The sequence below is a fragment of the Erpetoichthys calabaricus genome, chromosome 12, assembly GCF_900747795.2.
Source record: "Erpetoichthys calabaricus chromosome 12, fErpCal1.3, whole genome shotgun sequence".
NCBI lineage: Eukaryota > Metazoa > Chordata > Cladistia > Polypteriformes > Polypteridae > Erpetoichthys > Erpetoichthys calabaricus.
Genome location: NC_041405.2, coordinates 13,472,515 through 13,494,767, shown reverse-complemented (window position 1 = coordinate 13,494,767; position 22,253 = coordinate 13,472,515). Strand labels below are relative to the sequence as shown.

General features: G+C 44.1%; 1 protein-coding gene across 4 annotated transcripts in view; it reads left to right on the top strand.

The window, feature by feature from the left end:
• mgat3b (beta-1,4-mannosyl-glycoprotein 4-beta-N-acetylglucosaminyltransferase b) overlaps positions 1-21,624 on the top strand; it is a 141,234-nt gene extending 119,610 nt beyond the window's left edge. For all 4 annotated transcript variants that reach the window (XM_028815117.2, XM_028815115.2, XM_028815118.2 and 1 more), the window contains exon 3: positions 18,106-21,624. In XM_028815117.2, coding sequence (XP_028670950.1) covers positions 18,106-19,566 — 1,461 coding nt within the window. In that variant the 3' untranslated portion in view covers positions 19,567-21,624. The remainder of the gene's footprint in view (positions 1-18,105) is intronic.
• The last annotated feature ends 629 nt before the right edge of the window (positions 21,625-22,253 follow it).

Below are 22,253 nucleotides of genomic sequence, written 5' to 3'. Positions count from 1 at the left end.
CTCTCAAAATCCTGTGTAAAGATGGTAGAAACTGCCAGATGGACAACCATCATTGTAACTACCCCCCTGATCTGGACTTCCTTGACAGAATCCTCTCCTCGGTTAAAGCCGGCCTTAGAGTTTGCCGAATGTCAACTAAGGAACTCCCAGACTGTGAGAAACAAGATTTTCATGATCTGCCAGAACCAACATTGAACTGTTTGGCCCTAATTCTAAGTGTCATGCATTCGGGTTATCATTATAGAAAATCCTACCGTATTTCCTACCTAGTTTCACAAGGCCCTGTAAATAACCAGTTGACCTACGGTGGGGACAGAGTGGGAAATGGCCCCCTCTCTGCCCAGATTGTGACTGTGCCAGGATTTGAATGGGTTATCAGTTTCACTGCACCATCCAGCTCGACGTCACTTAGTGCCTTTCAGCGTGAGGGTGGGAGATGTGAGAGATGTACTTGCAGGGCCTGGAAAACCCCAACCTGGACTTCCATGGCAGCTGTGATGGCAGTTTGGTTTTGTTTGCAGACGCCCTGACTGTACTCAATACGTTTTTATTCTTGTTACAGTTTTCTGACTTCCACATTTAGGTTGCGACTTTCTCTTCAGATGACTTTAGCCCCGTCGTTTAGGTTGTGTGATTCTAGCTGGCTTCTCTTGGAAAGTTTTTTTTTTACATATTGAAACTCGATGTAATTCCACTGCAGCTGCCAGCACAATGCTAATATTTCATTCTGTGTCATTAATCGAGGGAACACAATGTCTACAAAAGAAATGTTTGGGCACCAATCTGGTCACACCTTTCAATAACGATAGAGTCACAGAAAAATAAACAGGCACTCGATGGCGTGAATAAGTACAAGTAAACGATAAATGCAAAGGCAAATAAGACCAAGCTCAGGGTGAGTCGACGCTCTGCAGAGTTGGAACTCTGCTCTATGGTCTGCTCTTTCCGGAATGAGGCTCTGACACCTGCTACACCCGGCTTAGTATCGGGGCAAAACCCTGACACAGCCAGTTTCAAAAAAGAAGTGGTTTTAGAAACCGGGGAATACCCAGAATTATGCAAAGTTTCTCTCAAAATGGCTCTACTCTTCAAAAAAACATTTTAGAGAAAATAAGAAAGGAAACCGTACAACGCAGAATACACAATCCTAGTAGCTCCTCCATGTCAGGCTGGTCTCTCAGGTTTTCACCAAACGTTCATCTCTCCCTCCTCTGCTGCTGTCTCCTTCTTCTTATCTCTCAGGTACCACCATTACATGTCTCCCGGACTCGGCAAGGCCGCGTCCCAAGTCACCACTAGAAAGAGCTTTGGCCTGGTGTCCCTGCCCATGGTGGCTTCCTGTGCTGGTCCACACATCCCACTTTTGTTTCCTAAGAGGTCATTCAGGTGCCCAGCTAGAAGGCCAGTACTTTCCTATCAGTGTTGGGGGGGCCTCTGGCCTCCTACCAGCAGTCCACATTTTGGTTATAAGGTGAGGTACACCTCAAAATTGAGTACAGAATCGGATACAATTAAACTCTTACAGAAGGTACCCTTCACTATTTTCACATTTAGTTATGTTGCGGTCTTGAGTTAAAATCATTTAAATTCATTTTTCCCCACCTGAAGCAACTCTCGATAGCCTGGAATGAAAATGTGAAAACAGGATTTTGGGAATATTTGCAAATTTATTAAAATTTAGGAAGAGGAAAAAAAAAAACAAACTTTGCTCTGGCAATTGAAAATTTGCATCCCGTTCAATTGATCATCATTTAGATGTTTGGAGACCACCTTGGGCTGATTCAAATGATTAAGCATGATTAGGAGAGGCGGACACCTCTCTCATAGTTGAGCGAAAACCAAGCCGTGAGGTTGAAGGAGTTGCCTGCAGGGCTTAGAGAGAGGATTGTGTTGAGGCAAAGATCAAAAACCTTTCCACAGCATTAAAGGCTCCCAGCAGCACAGTGGCCACCCATAATTCTTTAACAGAAGAAGTTTGGAAGAACCACAACACTTCCTTGAGGTGGCAGTTGGGCATACTGAGCAATCTGCAGAGAAAGGTCATTTTAAGAGTGGTGACTGCACACCCAGCCGCCCACTGAGAATGAATGCAGCGCGGCCCCCACCGCCCCATTCATTAACCGGAGCCGCCCAAGCGACACTACACTACACTACATGAGCAGAGAAACCGACCCCCTCCAGCCACCGCTTGCAGCGTCCCCAGGCTGGAGATAATGGAGCGACAGTCACTGAGGAGCCTGCGTCACGTCCCCCAGACAGATGAAGAAGCAGCTGCGGCCCCGTTTTAGTATGTCGGATGTCTGTAACTCGGGGACTGCCTGTAATGGATTTAATGGTGCTCTGTAAGATATTCAAAATTTGGGATTTTTTTTTTTTAACCCAACTCTGACCCGTTTGGAGTTCTCCTTGGTCGTCATGTTGCCTGCTCAGTGGTGTTGCAGAGTCCGAGGCCTTTCAGAACAGGACATCATGTGACACTTTGATTGGACGCAGGTGGACCCGAATCAACTAATTATGGGACTTGTGAAGTTTAATTGGTTGAACCAGATGTTGTTTAGGTGTTTCATAGCAAAGGGGATGAATACATGTGCATTCACAGCTTTTTTTATGTATACAGTAATCCCTCCTCCATCGCGGGGGTTGCGTTCCAGAACCCCCCGCGAAAGGTGAAAATCCGCGAAGTAGAAACCATATGTTCATATGGTTCTTTTTATATATTTTAAGCCCTTATAAACTCTTCCACACTATTATAAACATTTCCCGCACAATTATACAGCATAAACCCTTTGTATTCTCTTAGATATTAGGTAAGATTCGTTGAAATTATTTATGTAAACACAGTTTATATACAGTAAAACCTAAATATTACTTTAAAGATATCGAGCGTCTCCGATATCACATATGTTACAGCCATTACGACAGACAGGCCACCAGCAATAAATACGTACAATGCAAGAAAAATTGTATACAGTAAAATGTGTGTACAGTGACACTAAACTTATGTACATGTACTAAGTACTGTACGTAGACAGTTAATTATGGTTACTCACCAACAATGACACGACGACTTGTCCGATAACGAGGAGTTTAATTTTACTGCACAACAAAGGATAGCGTTACAGCTCTTCTAAAGGAGCCTCTTCAGGCAACTGTAGCACCGCTGTTGTTGTTCTTCCAGCACTCTTCAATCCAAATCCCTAAAGCAGATTCCATCCAGACTACTGCCTTATCACGTTCACTTGAAACTCGTTTTGCACCCTGGTTAAAGGACACTGCGACCGTAGATCTTATATGCTTTTCCTCCTTTTTAAATAAAAAGAATCGTGGACTCATTGATGCCGTAATGGTGTCCTGCAGCGGTATGGTTGTTCCCTTCCTTCAACATATCCAAAACTTTTACCTTTTCTGCAATCATTTGCATCTTCTGTTGGCGCTTGGACACGGCCCCTGAAGCAGGAGCACGTTAATGCTGAATGAGTGAGATGAGACTTCCTGGTTAATGCAGCACTCCGTCGCTGAGCCAATCAGCACACAGGAACTTAACTGTGTGCTCTGATTAGGTAGCTTCTCAGTCATCCGCCAATAGCGTCCCTTGTATGAAATCAACTGGGCAAACCAACTGAGGAAGCATGTACCAGAAGTAAAAAGACCCATTGTCCGCAGAAACCCGCGAAGCAGCGAAAAATCTGCGTTTATATATTTAGATATGCTTACATATAAAATCTACGATAGAGTGAAGCTGCGAAAGTCAAAGCGCGATATAGCGAGGGATTACTGTATACAAGGTATTTTATTACTATCTGGACTATTTTGTTAAATGCAAATGAAAATCCATTTTAATTCCGGATTGTAATATAACATAACAAAACAAGAAAAACCCCGAAGTTGAATAATTTCACAAGGCCCTGTAAATAACCAGTTGACCTATGGTGGGGACAGAGTGGGAAATGGCCCCCTCTGCCCAGATTGTGACTGTGCCAGGATTTGAATGGGTTTCAGTTTCACTGCACCATTCAGCTCAATCTTTGCCTCAACACAATCCTCTCTCTAAGCCCTGCAGGCAACTCCTTCAACCTCACAGCTTGGTTTTCGATCAACTATGAGAGAGGTGTCTGCCTCTCCTAATCATGCTCAATCATTTGAATCAGCCCAAGGTGGTCTCATTTTAAGAGTGGTGACCAAGAACTTGATAGTCAACTCTCAAAATCCTGTGTAAAGATGGTAGAAACTTCCAGATGGACAACCATCATTGTAACTACCCCCCGATCAGGACTTCCTTGACAGAATCCTCTCCTCGGTTAAAGCCGGCCTTAGAGTTTGCCGAAATGTCAACTAAGGAACTCCCAGACTGTGAGAAACAAGATTTTCATGATCTGCCGGAACCAATATTGAACTGTTTGGCCCTAATTCTAAGTGTCATGCATTTGGGTTATCATTATAGATAATCCTACCGTGTTTCCCCTAAAATAAGGCCGGGTCTTATATTAATTTTTGCTCCAAAAGATGCACTTATTTAAAAATAAGAGGCTTATTTTCTGGGGATGTCTTATATTTATTCATGTACAACAATACAAATTTATCCAAATAGTCATGTCGTCTTCTTCTGGAATATTGTCATAACTCTCCACATTCAAGCCCTGAATTTCTTGCTACTCCTGCTGCTTTTAGGATCCTACGGGGTCGATTTGCGCGCTTCGATGTTTGAATGGTTCGAGGTGGTGAAGCAAAATGCTGACATACACATGCATTTGTGGTGCTTTTATAGTCAAGCGTCGCATATTCCCAAAGTAATGACACGATATATTTTAAAAGTCTTGCGTACCATATTCTGTGCCGCCTTATTTTTTGCACCTTCACAATACCTTCAGAATGTACGGCAGCGTATTTGAGCCACAGAGAAAAAAAAAATAAGGACATAATGAAAAGGTCTATTTTGTGATTAAAGTGGAAATTTCGGCTTTAAACTCTAAATGTTCACTTTAACCTTGTAGTTTACTTTATCATTAAAGCAGACCATCGTAAACGTCATCTTAAAACCGACCCAGTTGTTAATCGCTACGTGCTTCTGGGGTTTCCTCCTGACCTGACAGCAGCGACAAGCAGCATCGCCACACAGAACACATCCATCTTACTAACCGAAGGTTGTAAACCGGATATGGACGCAGGGCGCTGGGCACATCGAGGCGCACTGCTGCACTGCACAGAAAACACAGAAACGAGAAGGTTGTAAACTGGATGTCACGCGCACTTCCGCACTGCATTGAGCCCGCCACCTGTAAACTACACTTGCTCTACTCCACTGTGTCAGTAATGTAGATCGCATAACGGTCATTCACTTTGGTGCCCGCCCCAGAGTCCAGAGTCAAACGCAGCGGCGTCCCAAAACGCTGTTGCGCCTGCCGCGCGTGCCTACAACGCGCTTGCAAAAGGAGTCACGGCTCAAACCAAAGAAAACACAGAAACGGCCCGGACGCGACCACCCACACCACCGCATATACCCTCCATGATATGTCTTCACGCAGCGGCTTCCCACCGAGGCGCATATTGCGCTGTGGCACCCGCCCCACAGTCAGACGCGGCGTCTTCCCAGAGTCAGTGGGTGACCCCCAAACAACACAACCTGTCCAAGTCTTCGGTGTTCCGCCGCCATGGTCACTTCAGCACGCGAATCCGCCGCTGTCAGGAAACCACTTCTAGCTAATGACACAGCCATAGAAAAACAAAAACTTGACCGCATGGATAAAAACAATGAACGAAGGTGCTTACAACACGCTTCTGAAACACCACAACCAAAGGAGTCATGGCTCCAAAAAGAAACGGCTTTAGTACAAATGTATTTATTTAATTAGATGAAAACTTTCCCAAGACGCACCCACCCTCCGTGATGTTTCATCCCTCCAAAGATCGGAGGGAACAGAAAGTGACTGCCATTCCTGGATTTCCGATTCTTTCGAGAATCGGGGGTTTGCTGGTTAAATTTATAATACTCCAGCTCTCTGCACATTTACAATTCTTAGATTATACATGATACCACTTTCATGATGAAATGCATTAAAATATGTGTATTACATTTTACAGATAAATCGTTAACTTTGCTTAAATAATGTATACTGCTAATAGTTACACATATGAGGTGGCACGGTGGCAGAGCGTAGCACTGCTGTCTTGCAAGGAGTCCTGTCCCTTGTGATCTCTGCCTGGAGTTTGTATGTTTTCCTGGTGGGTTTCCACAGTGGGCTCAATTTTCCATCCAAAGACATGAAGGTTTGGGGATTTGGTAAAACTACAATGACGCCTGTGTGTGTGTGTGTTTACCTTGTGATGAGCTCATGCCCCGTCCACGGATTTTGTTTCTATCTCGCGCTGATGCTGCAGGAATGGGCGCATCCCCAAACTGATGGTTGTAATCAATATCCTTTTCAGAGATATTGTGGCAAGGTGTCCTCAGAATTTAATGGATGTTTCGGCACACACATCACATCGCGTGAAGTATAAACCTGGCCTTAGGCGCCTTACTTTTCAGCTGTCGATCTTGACTAGGGCTTATATTACACAGCAGCTTGAAAGTCATGCTAGGGCTTATTTTTGGGGAAACACGGTATGTGAAGATGGGAGAAACTGCCAGAGCGTTAACCATCACTGTAACTCTCTACCGATCTGGACTTTCTTGACAGAAGTCTCTATTGGTTAAAACCGGCCTCGAGTTGTCGAAGTGGAGATGGGCACCCTTCGCCCAAAGAAGGCACTCGGAGCCTCAGGAGAGGCAGCAGAATTGAGCTTTATTGTGCAATGCACATACAAACTCAATTCAGGTGAATTGAGCATGCAGCAATGGGGCCATCTTACTTTTATTACAGTTCTTATCAAGAGCTTACCTCACTTAGCTCCTTTATCAGACTCCCAATACCCCATGGCCTTGGTCCTGCCTCTGATTGGCTCCACCAATACTTCCCAGCCTAATGAGTGGAGCACTCTGTTCTGTCCATCATGCCCACTTGACAGGCCCTCTCCCCACCTTGTACCCGTCCAGTACCTGCCACCATTATTTCTAGGCCTCGGCTCACGTTCACCACACAGAAAGGGTTGTTTGCCGGTCAGCCCCTCTCGGCATACCTGACCTTGACTTATCAAATATCGGTGGTTACAAGCTTGCTAAGAGAAATAAAAAAAAAATATACAGGCACAGGCCTTCTTGTGATTTAACCCTTACTATATTAACGTGCACTATGATATAATGCTTGTTTTCATATATGCCCATGATTCTCTTTGAATATTTGCAGATCGTCAATTTTTAAATATATACGCTTCTACAAAGTTTGCGAAATGACACCTAAAGGACTCTCAATGTGAGAAACAAGATTTTCGTGATCTGATAGAACCAACCTTAAACTTTTTTGGCCTTAATTCTAAATGTCACATCCGGAGGAAAATTGGGTGCCTCTCACGAGCTGCTCTGTGATATTCTGAAGGTGAAGCTTTGTGGTGGCGGCAACAGTCGGAGTCAAGGGAAAGCTGATCAGAGCAAAGCCCAGAGAGATCTGCTCCAGTGCATCCTGGACCTCAGACTGGTGCCACCCAACCCTTCATATCCTGAATTCAAGGCCTATTAGACAACGGTGGTGACCTTCGCCGTTTTTCCAAAGACATGTTTTCAGTTTGCCATTAGGGGTTGTGGAAAGTAGATTGCTGGGCAAAAATTGCAAATGTATCCATTTTAAAATTTAAATCTACAACACGACAAGGGGTGCAGAGTGAAGAGGTCTGAATACTTTCTGAATCCACTGCAGTTCTGCGTTGCTATTTTGGTCTTCATTCTGGCCATTTTGTAATGCATTGTTGCTGGTCATGAGGCTCGTTGCCTTCCACGTGGCCGTCTGTCACCATCTGCCATCGTGTCTGGTTTTGATCGGAGTGAGCGTTGGCTCAAAGAGGAGCAGAACATCCCTGTTTTGTTAGAGCAGTTAGGGGAAAGAAGGCCAAGCTAGTGCTGGACCTTTTTGGCTGAAACTCTTCTGTTTCCTGTCTTTGAATTCGATTTGCATTTTGGTTTTGGTGCCTCAAGTTCTCCATTTCCTGAGTTTATGAGCTCCTGTATGTCCCCTGATGCTGATGTGTTTGTTTTTTCCATTAGGTGCCTATCATTCCCTGGTATCACCATTAATTCCCAATAAAACTGGGAAGTGCTATCATTATTCTATAAGTCTACTTTCCTTTAATTGTGTTCTCCATCTTGTGTTTATACACTTGATGTCTAGCATAAAAATGACAAAGTGATGAATAATCTAACCCAAGGGTGTTAAACTCCAGGCCTGGTGGGTTGCAGTGGCCGCAGGTTTTCATTCTAACCCTGTTCCTAATCAGTGACCAGTTTTCGCTGCTAATTAACTCCTTTACCCTTCATTTTAATTGCCCTGTTTTTTAAGGATTCAGTCCTCTGAATTGATTCATTTCTTTATTAAATGACAGCCAAACAGAAATGAGGCAACAGATGACCAGCTAAACTGGGATTTCAAACTCCAACCAATCTCTTAAGAGAAGGCGATTCTTGTTGTTAATTAAAGCCACTACTGAATATCCTGACTTGTTGGTCCTCTCATTCTGCCATAGCGGACTTTTGATTTCCTGTTTTTTCTAAAACCACCGTCAAGATGTTTTGGTGACCTGAGCAGACCATCCTGACCGAGACCTTCACTTTTCTTTATTTTCAGGTTAGCTGGTCATTTGGCTACTCGTTGTGTGTCTTGTTATTGTTTGGCTTCTCATTAAGGAGAAAGAAACAACTAAGGGGCCTGAGTCACGTCAGTTAAAACTAAGACAAAGCACGTTAATCAGCAGCAACAACTGGTCACTAATGAAGAAGATGGTTAGAATGAAAACCTGCAGGACCGGAGTTCAACACCCGTGATCTAACCAAAGACCAAATTCTGGCCATTTTGTAATGCATTGTTGCTGGTCATGAGGCTCGTTGCCTTCGGGCCGTCTGTCACCATCTGCGTGACATGTCTGGTTTTGATCTGAGTGAGCGTCGGCTCAAAGAGGAGCAGAACATCCCTGCTTTGTTAGAGCAGTTAGGGGAAAGAAAGCCAAGCTAGTGATGGACCTTTTCGGCCGAAACTCTTCTTTTGTTTCCTGTCTCTCTATTATATCTCTATTATAAAAAAAATCCTGTGGGAGGGAATGACTAGGAGACGATACGTGATCTTCACGTTAGATCACGGAAGACAAATAAAAGACCCGCGAGACGAAAGAGAATGGCCACGGAGCGTCTCGTGGGGATATAGAACGTGAGATTCTTGCAAGACATGCCCTACTTACAAGCAATATCAGAGCACGGCCAGCAAAAAAATCAGTAGTGTAAAGACACGCAGCACACACAGATCCAGGGGTCTCAGTGCATATAAAGCGTATAAAGGACAATACGTTATAACTGAAACGTCGACGACTAAAAGATCGCATTAGTGCAAACAAAAGGAAATTAATCATCAGGAACAGGTGTAACTGAAAAAATAGCAGGACAAAGCGAGGTCAGAAATAAAAGGCAAAGAGCAGAAAACAAAGTCTTTTTGCCTTTGCACCATTCAATGCACAAAACGTAGACTTACGCAATAATGGACCATACGCTATGAGAATCTGTGGTCCCGCAACAGTTAAAGTAATGACAAGTTTAATTTCAAAGAAAACACAGTTCGGTCAGGTGTATATTTAGGATCACGGAGAAGCGATCACAACGCGAGCAGCAGAGACACGAAGTGGCAAAAAGGATAGCGGCTGTACAGGCTTTAAAATGATCGACAGGCAGCGCAACAGCAGCTGTTCCCCCCCCTTCACAACACGAGCAGCGTTATACGTCCTGTTGGAAAGAGATTTAACCACGCACGGGGCCGGAAATAAAGGACAGTTACTGTTTTTACAAAATCACGCAGACAAGGCAGTGAGCCATCATTTAAAACAAGTCCACAGACATCTAACCTAGCAGTTGTTGGATTGCTTTTGGCAGACACGCATCATGTGCTCCCAGCTCTTAAAACAACAACATGCGACAAGCAGAACAGGCAATTCGCCAGCAGCAGAAAGACAGCAGATGATCCGATGGCATATCCTTAGCATGTGTTCAGCCGCCCTTCCTTCACAACGCGAGCAGCGTTATGCGTCTTGCGAGAAAGAGATGTAACCACGCCCAGGGCTGGAAATAAAGGGCAAGTATTGTTTTTACAAAAGTTTTTAAAGTGAAAATAATAATGCATATTTAACAATTCCCATGAAAATAACAATCTCTTTAAATTGTATATCCGGTAAACCAAACATGGGGGTGGGTGAGCGAAGCGAGCAGGGGGCTGACCCTCTAGTATACATAAAGAACAACAACTGACTCAAGTGACCGACAGTAATTTGTGCTGTTTGGCTTGTGACACCAGAACCTTTGTGCCCTAAAACACCCAGAATGCTGGACAGGGAAATATCAGCCGCCACACTGAAGCCTAAAGCGTAAAAATGCAATGTGCCACAAGCCTGCTACGTCAAGCAAATTGTGCTTTATTGTAACTAAGGGAGTATCACGGCTGTACTTTGCCCGGAATCCAGACTGAAATATTTAATGAGGTTATTAGAAGTTAAAAGATTACACAACAAGGGACTCTGCTGAGAAACACTAACATTGGCGATTTGCTCAGTTTCTCACCTCCCACCTCCTTCTATTCCAGAAGAAATATTGATCAGCCTTGAGGACTCGGGCCGCATTTCTGTAATATATAAAAACATTTTAAAGTCTCTTCCTTTCAAAGATCCCAGAGGTACAGTGGGGAGGGGGGAAAGATCTCTTACTCAACATTTCAGAAAAGGAGTGGAAGGCAGCCATGCACAGAATTCACTCGAGCACCATATGTGCACACCATACAATTATTCAACTTAAAATCTTTTATCGAGCACATTTATCTTGTTTAAAAAAAATTTTTCCAAAATGTTTCCAGGGCAAAATCCAACCTGTGGACATTGCAGCCGAGCTCCAGTCTCATTGGGTGACATGTTTTGGGTGTGGTAGACGGCTGGGACTCCTCGATGATGGAAGGACCGGGGAACAGGACATATCCACAACAATACCTCTCCTGGGACGCTAGAGGGGCAGCCTCCTTGGAGGTTCAACCCTGTTGGGGTCCATGGTCACCGCCAGGGTCGCCTGGACAGTCTCCCCCAAGCCATGGACTGTAGCACTTCCGGGTGCGGTAGAGGATCCAGGAACATGCAGAGTTCTTCCAAGGACCCTTATAGCCAAAGGAAGATCGGAGTGCCCCTGGAGCACTGTAAAAGAGGCCGCCTCGCTCCATTTCGGGAGGTGGTGGACTGAGATTGTGTGGAAGAGTGTAGGCAGTAAAGAGAAGAAGAAAAAGAAAGAGAAAGAGAGAGAGGAAGAAACTGAGGTTATTGGTGGTGATTGGTGCGCCGTGTGCTAAGAAAGAGAAAATAAAAGGGTGTATTTTGCACTTGTTTTTGTGCCCATGTGTGTCTGGGGCAGATAGTCCACAGGGTGTATACCAAATTAAAATCATTCTGGGCCAAAATCTTTAAATGCCTGTCACTTGGTGTCACAATCCCTCCTAATCCAAGAACAGCTGTGTTTGGTGGGCTCACAAAGGGGCTTAAAGTGGAGAAGGACAAACCAACTGGAGTTGTCTTCACTTCACTATTGGCACGTAAACTGGAAGAATCCTAACTCTCCTATTGTAAGTCAGTGGGTACCTGATGTGATGGAAAACATCACATTCTATCTTAGAGGATCTGTACAAAACTTTAAAAACTAGCAGGATCTAATTAATAGAATAAGCATTTAAATTGGGGGGGGGGGGGGATGGAAGAAGATGATCTGCTGTGGCAACCCCTAACGGGAGCAGCCAAAAGAAGAAGAAAGTTGCCCTCTGGCTGTTGGCCTTGCTCTCTTTCTCATGGGTGGAGGTTAAATTAAATTTAGTTTTGTCAAGTTTGACTTGCTTGAATGGAATGTTACTTGCTTTTAATAAATTCAATAAAATGTACAGAAAAAAAACAAAACTTGCCGATTGCTGTAAAGCAGGGATCTACAACTCCGATGCTGGAGGGATACGGTGACTGCAGGTTGGCCGTACCCCCCATTACGTCAGAACAGGTCCTCCACCTTGTAGCTAATCATGTTTGGGCCCGGGCAGCACTTGGGTGTGAGACCATCTAGGAAAAGCTTGGGTTGATGCTGGAAGAGGATTTGGGGAGGCCATCAAGCGGTGCTTACCCTGTGTGCCAGTGTAGTACAAAAATTAGTGATGTGCCACAGATGAGACATAAAAACCAAGGTCCTTACTCAGTTTTTGGGCATCTTTCAAAAAAAAGGAAGGCATTACCTCGATGTCCGGGCTAAACTGTCCAACATGGCCTGGCCATTCTGGCCCCCCTAATCATCATCTGTTTCTAATTGTCTATCTGTCTCTCTCACTCTCACCCCTTACAGCTAATGTGGTGAGCGTTCTGGCACAAGAATGGCCGCCGACACGTTATGCCGGTAGATGCTGCACATTGATGATGGGTGCAGGTTAGTTGTACCTCCTGCATTTGAGAACAGGTCCCCCCCCACCTGAGGCTAAGAATGTCTGGGCCCAGCCAGTACTCAACTGGGAGACCATCTAGGACCGGGGATCTCAAGCTCGGTACTGGGGACCCTCTGTGTCTCTAGGCCAGCGGTTCTCTTTTTGGGGGGCGCGAATGTTGTCATATGTGGCGTAATTTCGCTATTCGTAGGAAAATATTAAACTTGTAGCGGTGTATTGGCAGTAAAAAATATAGGAATAAATTTTATTAGGGTTTCAAAAAAACGTTAGGGGGGCGCAATTAAAACTGTTATGAAAACTTGGGTTGCAAATAACTGAGCTAATTTAATTAGCTCACCTTTTTCTCTTATTCTCCAGTCAGAAAAGCATAATAGTTAATAATTTTTACGTTTATAAAATATTTAGAGATATTTCTATATTTTCAATATATTTAAACACTTAAATCATTATTTTTTTGGAAGATTTTTGACCTTTATCTGTATATTTTGCTTTTTTTTGTTGTATCCTAATAATGACAATTTAAACAATGCTGCGCAGACACCTGGGAAAACAACACCGGATGATGAAAGGCCTCAACTACTACAGCGTCAGGCCCACTAATTAGTAAATAATGGATTAAATAACCAGAAAACCTGGACAAGAACAATGAAAATCAGGATGAAAATATTGTTACAAAGTAAAAAAATACATTTCCCATAAAACTGCTTAGTACATTATAACAAAAATTGACCAAAACTCCAAACCGCAGAAACTGGGAAATAACCAATCACTTCATTAGGCTAGCAGTCCAATTAAAAACAAAATTATTCAGCCACAGGGGGTCCCCAGGACTGAGATTGAGGACCCCTGATCTGGGAAAAGCTTGCGCGTTGTTGAGGCCAGCAGGGGGCACATTCCCTGTGGTCTGTGTGTGGATTGCAATGCTCCGGGGCAGTAAAAAACGGTTGCCATGCTTAGATAAGACATAAAACCATCCATCCATCCAGCTATATCCTAACCTTCTAAATATTTTATTAAACCAGATAGTTCACAATTAATACACACAGGGGTAAATGGAGACCAGTTAGGTGGGGAAGTGCTGGTTCCTTTGTATATTATTGATAATTAAGAGCCATTAAAATCAGTAAATGCAACTGTTGTAGACTAAAATAAGCAATTAATAGTGGAAAGTCTAAAGCACAGGTGCCCAACTCCGGTCCTGGTGGGCCGCAGTGGCTGCAGGTTTTCATTCTGACCCTTTTCCTAATCAGCGAGCAGTTTTCGCTGCTAATTAACTCCTTTACTCTTCATTTGAATAGCCCTGTTTTTAAGGATTCAGTCCTCTGAATTGATTCGTTTCTTCATTAAATGACAGCCAAACAGAAATGAGACATGAAATGAGCCAACAGACGACCAGCTAAATTGGAATGTCAGACTCCAGCCAATTCCACTCCAACCAATTTCTTAATGAGAAGCCAATTCTTGCTGTTAATTAAAGCCGTTATTGAATATCATGACTTGTTGCTGCTCTCGTTATAGATAGATAGATAGATAGATAGATAGATAGATAGATAGATAGATAGATAGATACTTTATTAATCCCAAGGGGAAATTCACATACTCCAGCAGCAGCATACTGATAAAGAAAATATTAAAAAGTGATAACAATGCAGGTATACAGACATACAATAACTTTGAATAATGTTAACGTTTACCCCCCGGCGGGCGGAATTGAAGAGTCTCATAGTGTGGGGGAGGAACGATCTCCTCAGTCTGTCAGTGGAGCAGGACAGTGACAGCAGTCTGTCGCTGAAGCTGCTCCTCTGTCTGGAGATGATCCTGTTCAGTGGATGCAGTGGATTCTCCATGACTGACAGGAGTCTGCTCAACACCCGTCGCTCTGCCATGGAAGTCAAACTGTCCAGCTCCGTGCCTACGATAGAGCCTGCCTTCCTCACCAGTTTGTCCAGGCGTGAGGCGTCCTTCTTCTTTATGCGGCCTCCCCAGCACACCACCGCATAGAAGAGGGCGCCAGCCACAACCATTTGATAGACCATCTGCAGCATCTTATTATTATTATTATTCTGTCACAGCAGACTGATTTTCTGTTTTTTCTAAGACCACCGTCAAGACGTTTTGGTAACCTGAGCAGACCAACATGACCGAGACCTTCACCTTTCTTTATTTTAAGGTTAGCAGGTCAAGTGGTGGCTTGTTTTGGGTCTCATTATTGTTTGGCTGCTCTTTAAAGAAAAACAACTAAAGGGGCCTGAGTCACGTCAATTAAAACGAAGGCAAAACAAGTTAATCAGCGGCAAAAACGGCTCACTAAATAAAGAGATTGGTTAGAATGAAAACCTGCAGCCACTGTGGGCCCACCAGGACAGGAGTTGGACACCCCTGATCTAAATACATTGAAGCACTTGAGCAATAAATGACGTCTCAAAAAGAGACTGGGTTGGAACAAGACCCTCCAAGGCTGGCATGGCTTGCCGCTGATTTAAAAGGGTCCGAGTCTTAAACACAAAAGATGTAAGTGAAAAAGACAATTAGCAGCAAAAACTGGTCACTAATTAAGAAAATGGTTAGAATGAAAACATGTCGCATTCCAGGACCAGATTTATGGTCAAGACCAGCAGGTGCTGTTTTTCAAACAATGAGCCATTGTCTACAGATGTACTTATTATTATGAAAATAGCAGAGATAATTTACCTGACTTTAATGATACATTTACTGTTGTTATGTGGCAAAAGGAACTATCCAGAATTGTACAATTGTTGTATTGTTGTGGAGGAACAAAGGTATTTGTCCAAGGCGTCTTACCTGTTTGGATGTAAATGTTTTATGTTGTTGTGGTGACGTTAAAGACATACTCCACCCATAAATGATGTTTTAATAATATGTTACTTACCCCTTCCGTGCTGGTCGAAGCCCGTTTAGAGCTCTAGGGTGTGGGACGGCTCCCATGGCCGGTAGTCAGTATTAGACTTCGACAACTGTCCTCCTTGGGTGACGCCACACAAACGGCATTACTAGATTTCACCCTCCGTGTCTGGAGCATGCGCCCCTTCACTTATATAACTGGCGCCCTTCTGTGTACATTCTGTCCTCCCTTAACTTACATTAACGACATCCCTAATGGATTGACCGGCTCAGGCTGTAATCCCCATTCTGAAATTGTGTTTTTTGGATGTGGGCAGCCGCATAGGGTATCGCCAATACCTAAATCTGCCACCATATGTTGAAAAATTATTTTATTTTTAACCAGTCAGGGTATGAGAAGTTGTAATGAGCAGGATCCACTCAAGGAAGGGCCACATTAATAAGCATAAACCAATCGGAAGGCAATTTATGGCCTGCGTTTTCGCCTGTCCACATTACAACGCTGAGGCTGCGTTTTCAGAAGTACGCATCTCTGGAGGGTATTTTCAAAAGTCTTCATTTGAAAGACTTTGTGTGGATGAAAATGGAGACTAAATGCAAAAGCAGCAGTGCGGAAGTGGTCCAAGTCAGTAGATTGCTTAAGTATTGAACCGATTTTGAGATAATGATCCTACTCGGGTTTGGCTCTCGAGCACAGCCCTTAACCTAAAAATTGTTAAAGGGGTGCTGTAAAATGCTAAAAGGTCATGCGAAAAGGAAATTTCCAATCAGGAACTAACAAAGATGTATATCAAAAAATTCAGATAACCTTGGTTATCTGGTGAGTAACTGCCATCGCTAGAGAATGGTAGACAGGGGTCTTGGCCAGGAGTGCTGCATGGCAACCAACGGTTATATATTTAATAATGCTATAAGGTAATTTGAGTTGTCTTAAACATGAACTAAGAAAACAACAGTCATAACCTATGCAGTGTGTTTACCTCACTTAATCTTATATACAGTGGAACCTCGGTTTGCGAGCATAATTCGTTCCAGAAACATGCTCGTAGTCCAAAGCACTCGTATATCAAAGTGAATTTCCCAATAAGAAATAATGGAAACTCAGATGATTCATTCCACAACCCAAAACTATTCATATAAAAATGATTAATACAAAATATAAAGTAAAAATACATAAAACAAATTAACCTGCACTTTACCTTTGGTGTGAGTGAGTTTCTAAACTCTTGTGGGATTCCACCCAACAGGACGACACGCGGAAGAGCGTTCCAAAGCAATCGCAGTCTCCCAGCGCTGTAGCAGTTCGCCGTAAAAGTGAATCCGAGAAGATCGCGGACATGCTATAAGTGCCTGCTGTCGATGGGTGATACAAGGAACATTATAAATGCGCAGGGCCCTGCCTGACTGCTGTGTCTGTTTCAAGCTGAATAAAGCTGGTGTTGCTAAAGTACTGAGACTCAGCTTTGTGTTTTAGTGTGCAAGATGGGGACTTGCTCATCACAGCACACACTCATACACACACATGAGCGAGAGCGCGCTCACACACAGTCACAATGCTAATGCTGTAGTAAACAGAATACTCTCGTATGGATGTTTACTATGAGTGAAGCACGCCGACTCAGACAGAGAATAGGAGACGATTGCCCACAATCCTGCAGCGAGAGAGAGAAGAACCATCAGCTCAGTTGTGATCACATGACGCTCAGCAGACAAAGAGTATACGTACTACTCGTGCTGCAAGACCTCGCTCGTTTATCAAGTCAAAATTTATTAAAAATTTTTGCTCGTCTTGCAAAACACTCATAAATCAAGTTACTCACAAACCGAGGTTCCACTGTATATATATATATGCATATATATATATATAATGCAATGTCTGTCTGTAGGTCTGGCCGCTTTTCACGAATGCAATTAACGGATTTAGATCGGGTTATTTTCTATAATTTGCTTGAACATTCCGGTTGACTTTGCGACTTCTCTCATTGCACTTAGTGTCAGAGTTCGGTTGCGGCACTAATTTTTTCGTGTAAACCCGAGACACAGGTTGCGGGCCGAGGGAAGGAGGAGGCGGGACCTCCGGAGCAGGGAGACAGGTGGGGCCATCCTCACTCGCATTCGAGTTGCTCTGCCTCTCGCCACGTGTTGGAGCGTACCTTGCCTCCACTTAGCTAGCGATACCTGTTTGTTCAGCCGACATGATCACCTATAGATTGTTAAAGAGTAACGTTTGACGTTTTTGAGAGAGAGATCTCCGCTACGTGTGTTGTAGAGGGTACCTGCTCATTGCCAGAGATATCACGGCCATGTGCTCTTCTCCCTACGTAGGGAACACTGTCCTGTCAAAGCTGAAAACGATCAGATATGGTGCCAACGTTTGACGTTGGAGGGTACCTACTTTCCGCTTGGCCACAAATACCTTTCCAACTTTTGACATTTTTGAGAGAGATCTCCACTACATTCTCACCCCTGATAGCAAAACCAAAAATATTGTAAATCAAGAGGGCCCTCGCATATGAAAGCTATCAATATAAATTCTTCTCAAACTCAATACAAATATTTACATTTTTTTATTTTATTGATTTTTAAAGTTTTGTCATGCGTCACTACTACACGGGTGGAGCTATGGGGGACAGCTAGTTATTAAATATAATTTTGTTCTTTCTGTTTCTTTCAGGAAAGCAGAGGACAGCAGGCCCACCTCTTTGTGCACAACCAGAACCAGCCACATGTGAACATCCCAGATTTTCCTGAAAACTCCAGATATGCAGACCGGAATCTCAACAACCACCTCAACTCCGTTTGGAGTTTGGAAACCATTCATAAACAAATGTTCATCCTACAGGATAAGCCCAATCATGACTTTATCCGGACCAAGGCTGGAGCACTTTGCTTTCGCCAGGGAACCGAGATTGCAGACAGAGATGGAAAAGTACCGCCATCCCAGCGCTCCAGAGAGGACAATATGGCAATGAAGGATCCCCGGTTGAGAAGGGCTATTCTAGCTGAAGGCCAGGAGCCCCCAACAAGGAAGCTACTCTTTGTTGAAGAGGAGGCAGGCCATGCAGTAGCTGTGCCAAGACTGACAACCAAACTCAAGAGGGGAAAGCGCCTTGTCAAGTGTGTGTGCAGGCAAGGATGGCACGGCCCCTACTGTGGCGTCCCCACCATGGTACAGCACTCGACTCTGCCTACCAAAGAGAGGCTGACGCCTCGGGAGATACCAAGGAGGGTCATCAACGCTATCAACGTCAACCACGAGTTTGACCTTTTGCATGTGCGTTTCCACGAGCTAGGTGACATCGTCGATGTGTTCATGATTTGTGAATCCAACTTCACAGCCTATGGGGACCACCGGCCCCTCCACTTCTTTGAACGCCTGAAAAATGGCACTTATGACTACATTCGGCACAAGATCTTGTATGTCTTCCTTAACCATTTCCCAGAAGGAGGCCGACAGGATGGCTGGATCGCAGATGATTATCTTCGCACCTACCTGACCCGGAATGGGATCCAGAGGATAAAAGGGTTGCGGCGGGATGACGTCTTTGTGATCAACGATGCTGATGAAATCCCGGCCCGAGAGGGCATTCAGTTTCTGAAGCTGTTCGATGGTTGGACGGAACCATTCGCCATTCACATGCGAAAATCGCTTTACGGTTTCTTCTGGAAGCAGCCCGGCTCTCTGGAGGTTGTATCCGGTTGCACAACTGGCATGCTGAATGACGTCTATGAAAACGATGGCATCAAACTCCGCAGGCGAGAGTATTACACTATGCCTGGCTTTCGCAGCTACGAGAACAACACAGGCCATATTTTAGTGCAGTGGTCCATCGGTAGCCCGTTCCACTTTGCTGGCTGGCACTGCTCGTGGTGTTTTTCACCAGAAGGGATCCTTTTCAAACTCACCTCGGCACAGAATGGGGATTTTCCCCGCTGGGGAGATTATGAAGACAAGAAGGATCTAAATTACATCAGGGACCTGATTCGCACAGGGGGATGGTTTGACGGAACGGTACAGGAGTATCCACTGGCGGACCCCAAGGAGCACATGTATGCTCCTAAATATCTGCTCAACAATTTCAAGAAATACCAATATATGCTTTTGAACCCTTACAGAAAAGACCGAGGTGGGTGAAAGATGATCAAGGCAAAGAAAAGGGAGACCCCTTTGAAGATAAAATCAAATAAAACAAAAAGAAAGAAACACACAACACACACTAAAACTGAACATTCCCACCTGAAGTAAAATAGCGGAAGGAAGACACGGGGACTCGAAAAAAGGGGGGAAAGAAAGAAAAAATGGAGGAAAGGCAGGAGGAGTAAAGCACGAGGAGTAAAGCACTTCAGAGCACAGTCTGGACACTCGCCTGCGAGGACGCAAAATGGTTGAATGTAAGGAACGACAGACGGTCACTTTTTTTTTTTTTTTTAAATGTCTGTTGTTTGAGTAAGGATGCCAATTATTTATTTATTGTTTAACATTATTTTGCTTCTCTTTACCCGCACCCCGGTAATGAACCAACACCCTCCCCGAGTATTAATTTTTTTTTTTTATTATTTCACGTAAGGCCATCCGTGCAGGACTCCAGATGGTGGTGTCACCACAATTAGCTTGCAGCTGAGTTTCCAGGGCAGTAGGGAATTTGAATATGTCCCCTTAGAAAACATCTGGCGTGCTGCTCTGTGCAGAGTGCCAGCGCCTAGAAACGCTGTGCCCACAACACAAAAACCACATTATCAAAACATGCGCAAGGACTTGGCTTTCACTAAGCCCGTTTCAATAGCACTGTAGGCTGACAGACGTCTCTTGTTTTTTATACGGGGGGGGGGGGGGCCCTCTACAAAACAAAAAAATATGCACTGGAGTCGCATGGAGTGCAGTGCCAACCCTAGATAGCTCAGGTTGGCACTGGCCCTGCTTCACCTACAAGAACATGTGAGAGGGAAAGAGTCTGGATGGGGGCCAATGGCAGCTAACGAGAACGCTGATCCCCGCCCCCCTCAAAACTAAACTCCACCCTCTACACCACTTGTGAGTCTTATTGCTTATCTGTTGCAGCAAGGGCAGCAAAAGGGTGGGATTCACAGTACTGGCAGGACTATTAAATAAACACATGCTAATATATAAAAAGCCTTCGCATACGCATACTGAACCCGTACCATCACATTGTTGTGGACCACTCAGACGCCATTACTGTGGTGGTACCGGCATGGCACACAATTCGGGGATGGTGCTTTGGGGTCTACACAGAAATTGGGTTTGTTTCCCATAAAGTCAAAGTGCTTAAAGTGGAACTGCCAAAGGGTGTAAATCACAGTCATCTGGATTTGGGGGACCGCTGACCTAAATTTATAAAGCCCTGCTAATCTACTGTATAAAAAGGCTCTATAGATGTGCTAAACCCTCTCAGTTTAAACAAACTCTTCCAGAGTTCAAACCGTTAGCTTAAGAATATTTTGGAAACAGCCACTGGTTTAATGTATATTGTTACTTATTTTCTTTGTTTCCCTCCCAATAGTCTTTCTTTCTTCTTCTTTCCCCAAGAGGGCTGGTTAGGAGTTTTTGGGTGTGCTACAATAGCTGCCGAGTACTTAATCAGATTTATTTGTGGCCTTAAACGTTGAGAAGTGGGCTGATTTATTGTTAAAATGTAAAGATGTAAATCGTGCGGATTGACAATGTCATTACTTCAGCTTGAACAGAAAAAGTCAATGAAGGAGGTAACACTATTTAAGATGGGTGGGAGGCCAAACGTGAGATTCCTGTCACCATGGATCAATGGGGGGGTGGGGGGGGGAATCATTTGAAAGGGTTCCTTCTTGAACTGGAATGACGCAAACGGTGAACAGGCACAGCTTTAAAATGCAAAAAGGAAGCGGGCCGGTCTGGCTCAAATCGATGTTGCACTTCTGCTTTGCTTGAGCGATGATGTTTAGTTTGTGCCACGTCTCACTTGTACAGTTAAGATTTGGATGTTCAGTAAAGTGGCTGGCAAACAGAATAAGCAGTTAGGGTTTGTTTTTTAGTTTTTCACATTGGTGATATCGGTGCCTTTGCAGTAAACCTGCCAGATCATGCAACGTTAAATACCGATGCAAATTTTACGTTTGGATTTGAATAGGGGCTATATGGCTTCAGGCGATGCGTTATCATTCGTCGATTCACTCTCAAACCTGCTAAATCCGGTTCAGAGGCTCCGAGTGCAGCGCCAAAAAAAAAAAAAAAAACAAAACCCTGGATGGGCGCCAGTCCATGCTTATCGCACACGATCAAATGATCACACAATGTCACATCTCACAACTTCTAGTCACAGAGGATGTTAGTCCTGATGACTGCTGTCGCTGATCTTGTCACCCGAGTATATCGATTGACACGTCTGTTAATAGGAGGGCATGACAAATCACACGGATCTGCGACTTTCATAACAACGAAAGTATGTACACTGACAAAAAGAAGTTCACAAGATATATCTGTACAGCATTTCCACTAGCGACTACACATAACGACTCTGTTCTTCCTTGGCCGATTTAGAACGATAATTTCTTCACATACCCAATTTCACTCTTGCTGGGACCATGATAAGCTTGTCACTTGAAAATATAAATTTACATAATAAGAAACCTGCGGTTGGCTTGCCCCCTGCCCGTGGTTTGTTTCCTGCCTTGTGCCCTGTGTTGGCTGGGATTGGCTCCAGCAGAACCCCATGACCCTGTGGTTAGGATATAGCGGGTTGGATAATGGATGGATAGGCGGAGTGGTGGCTCTGAGGCTAGGGATCTGCACTAACAATCGGAAGGTTGCTGGTTCGAATCCTGTAAATG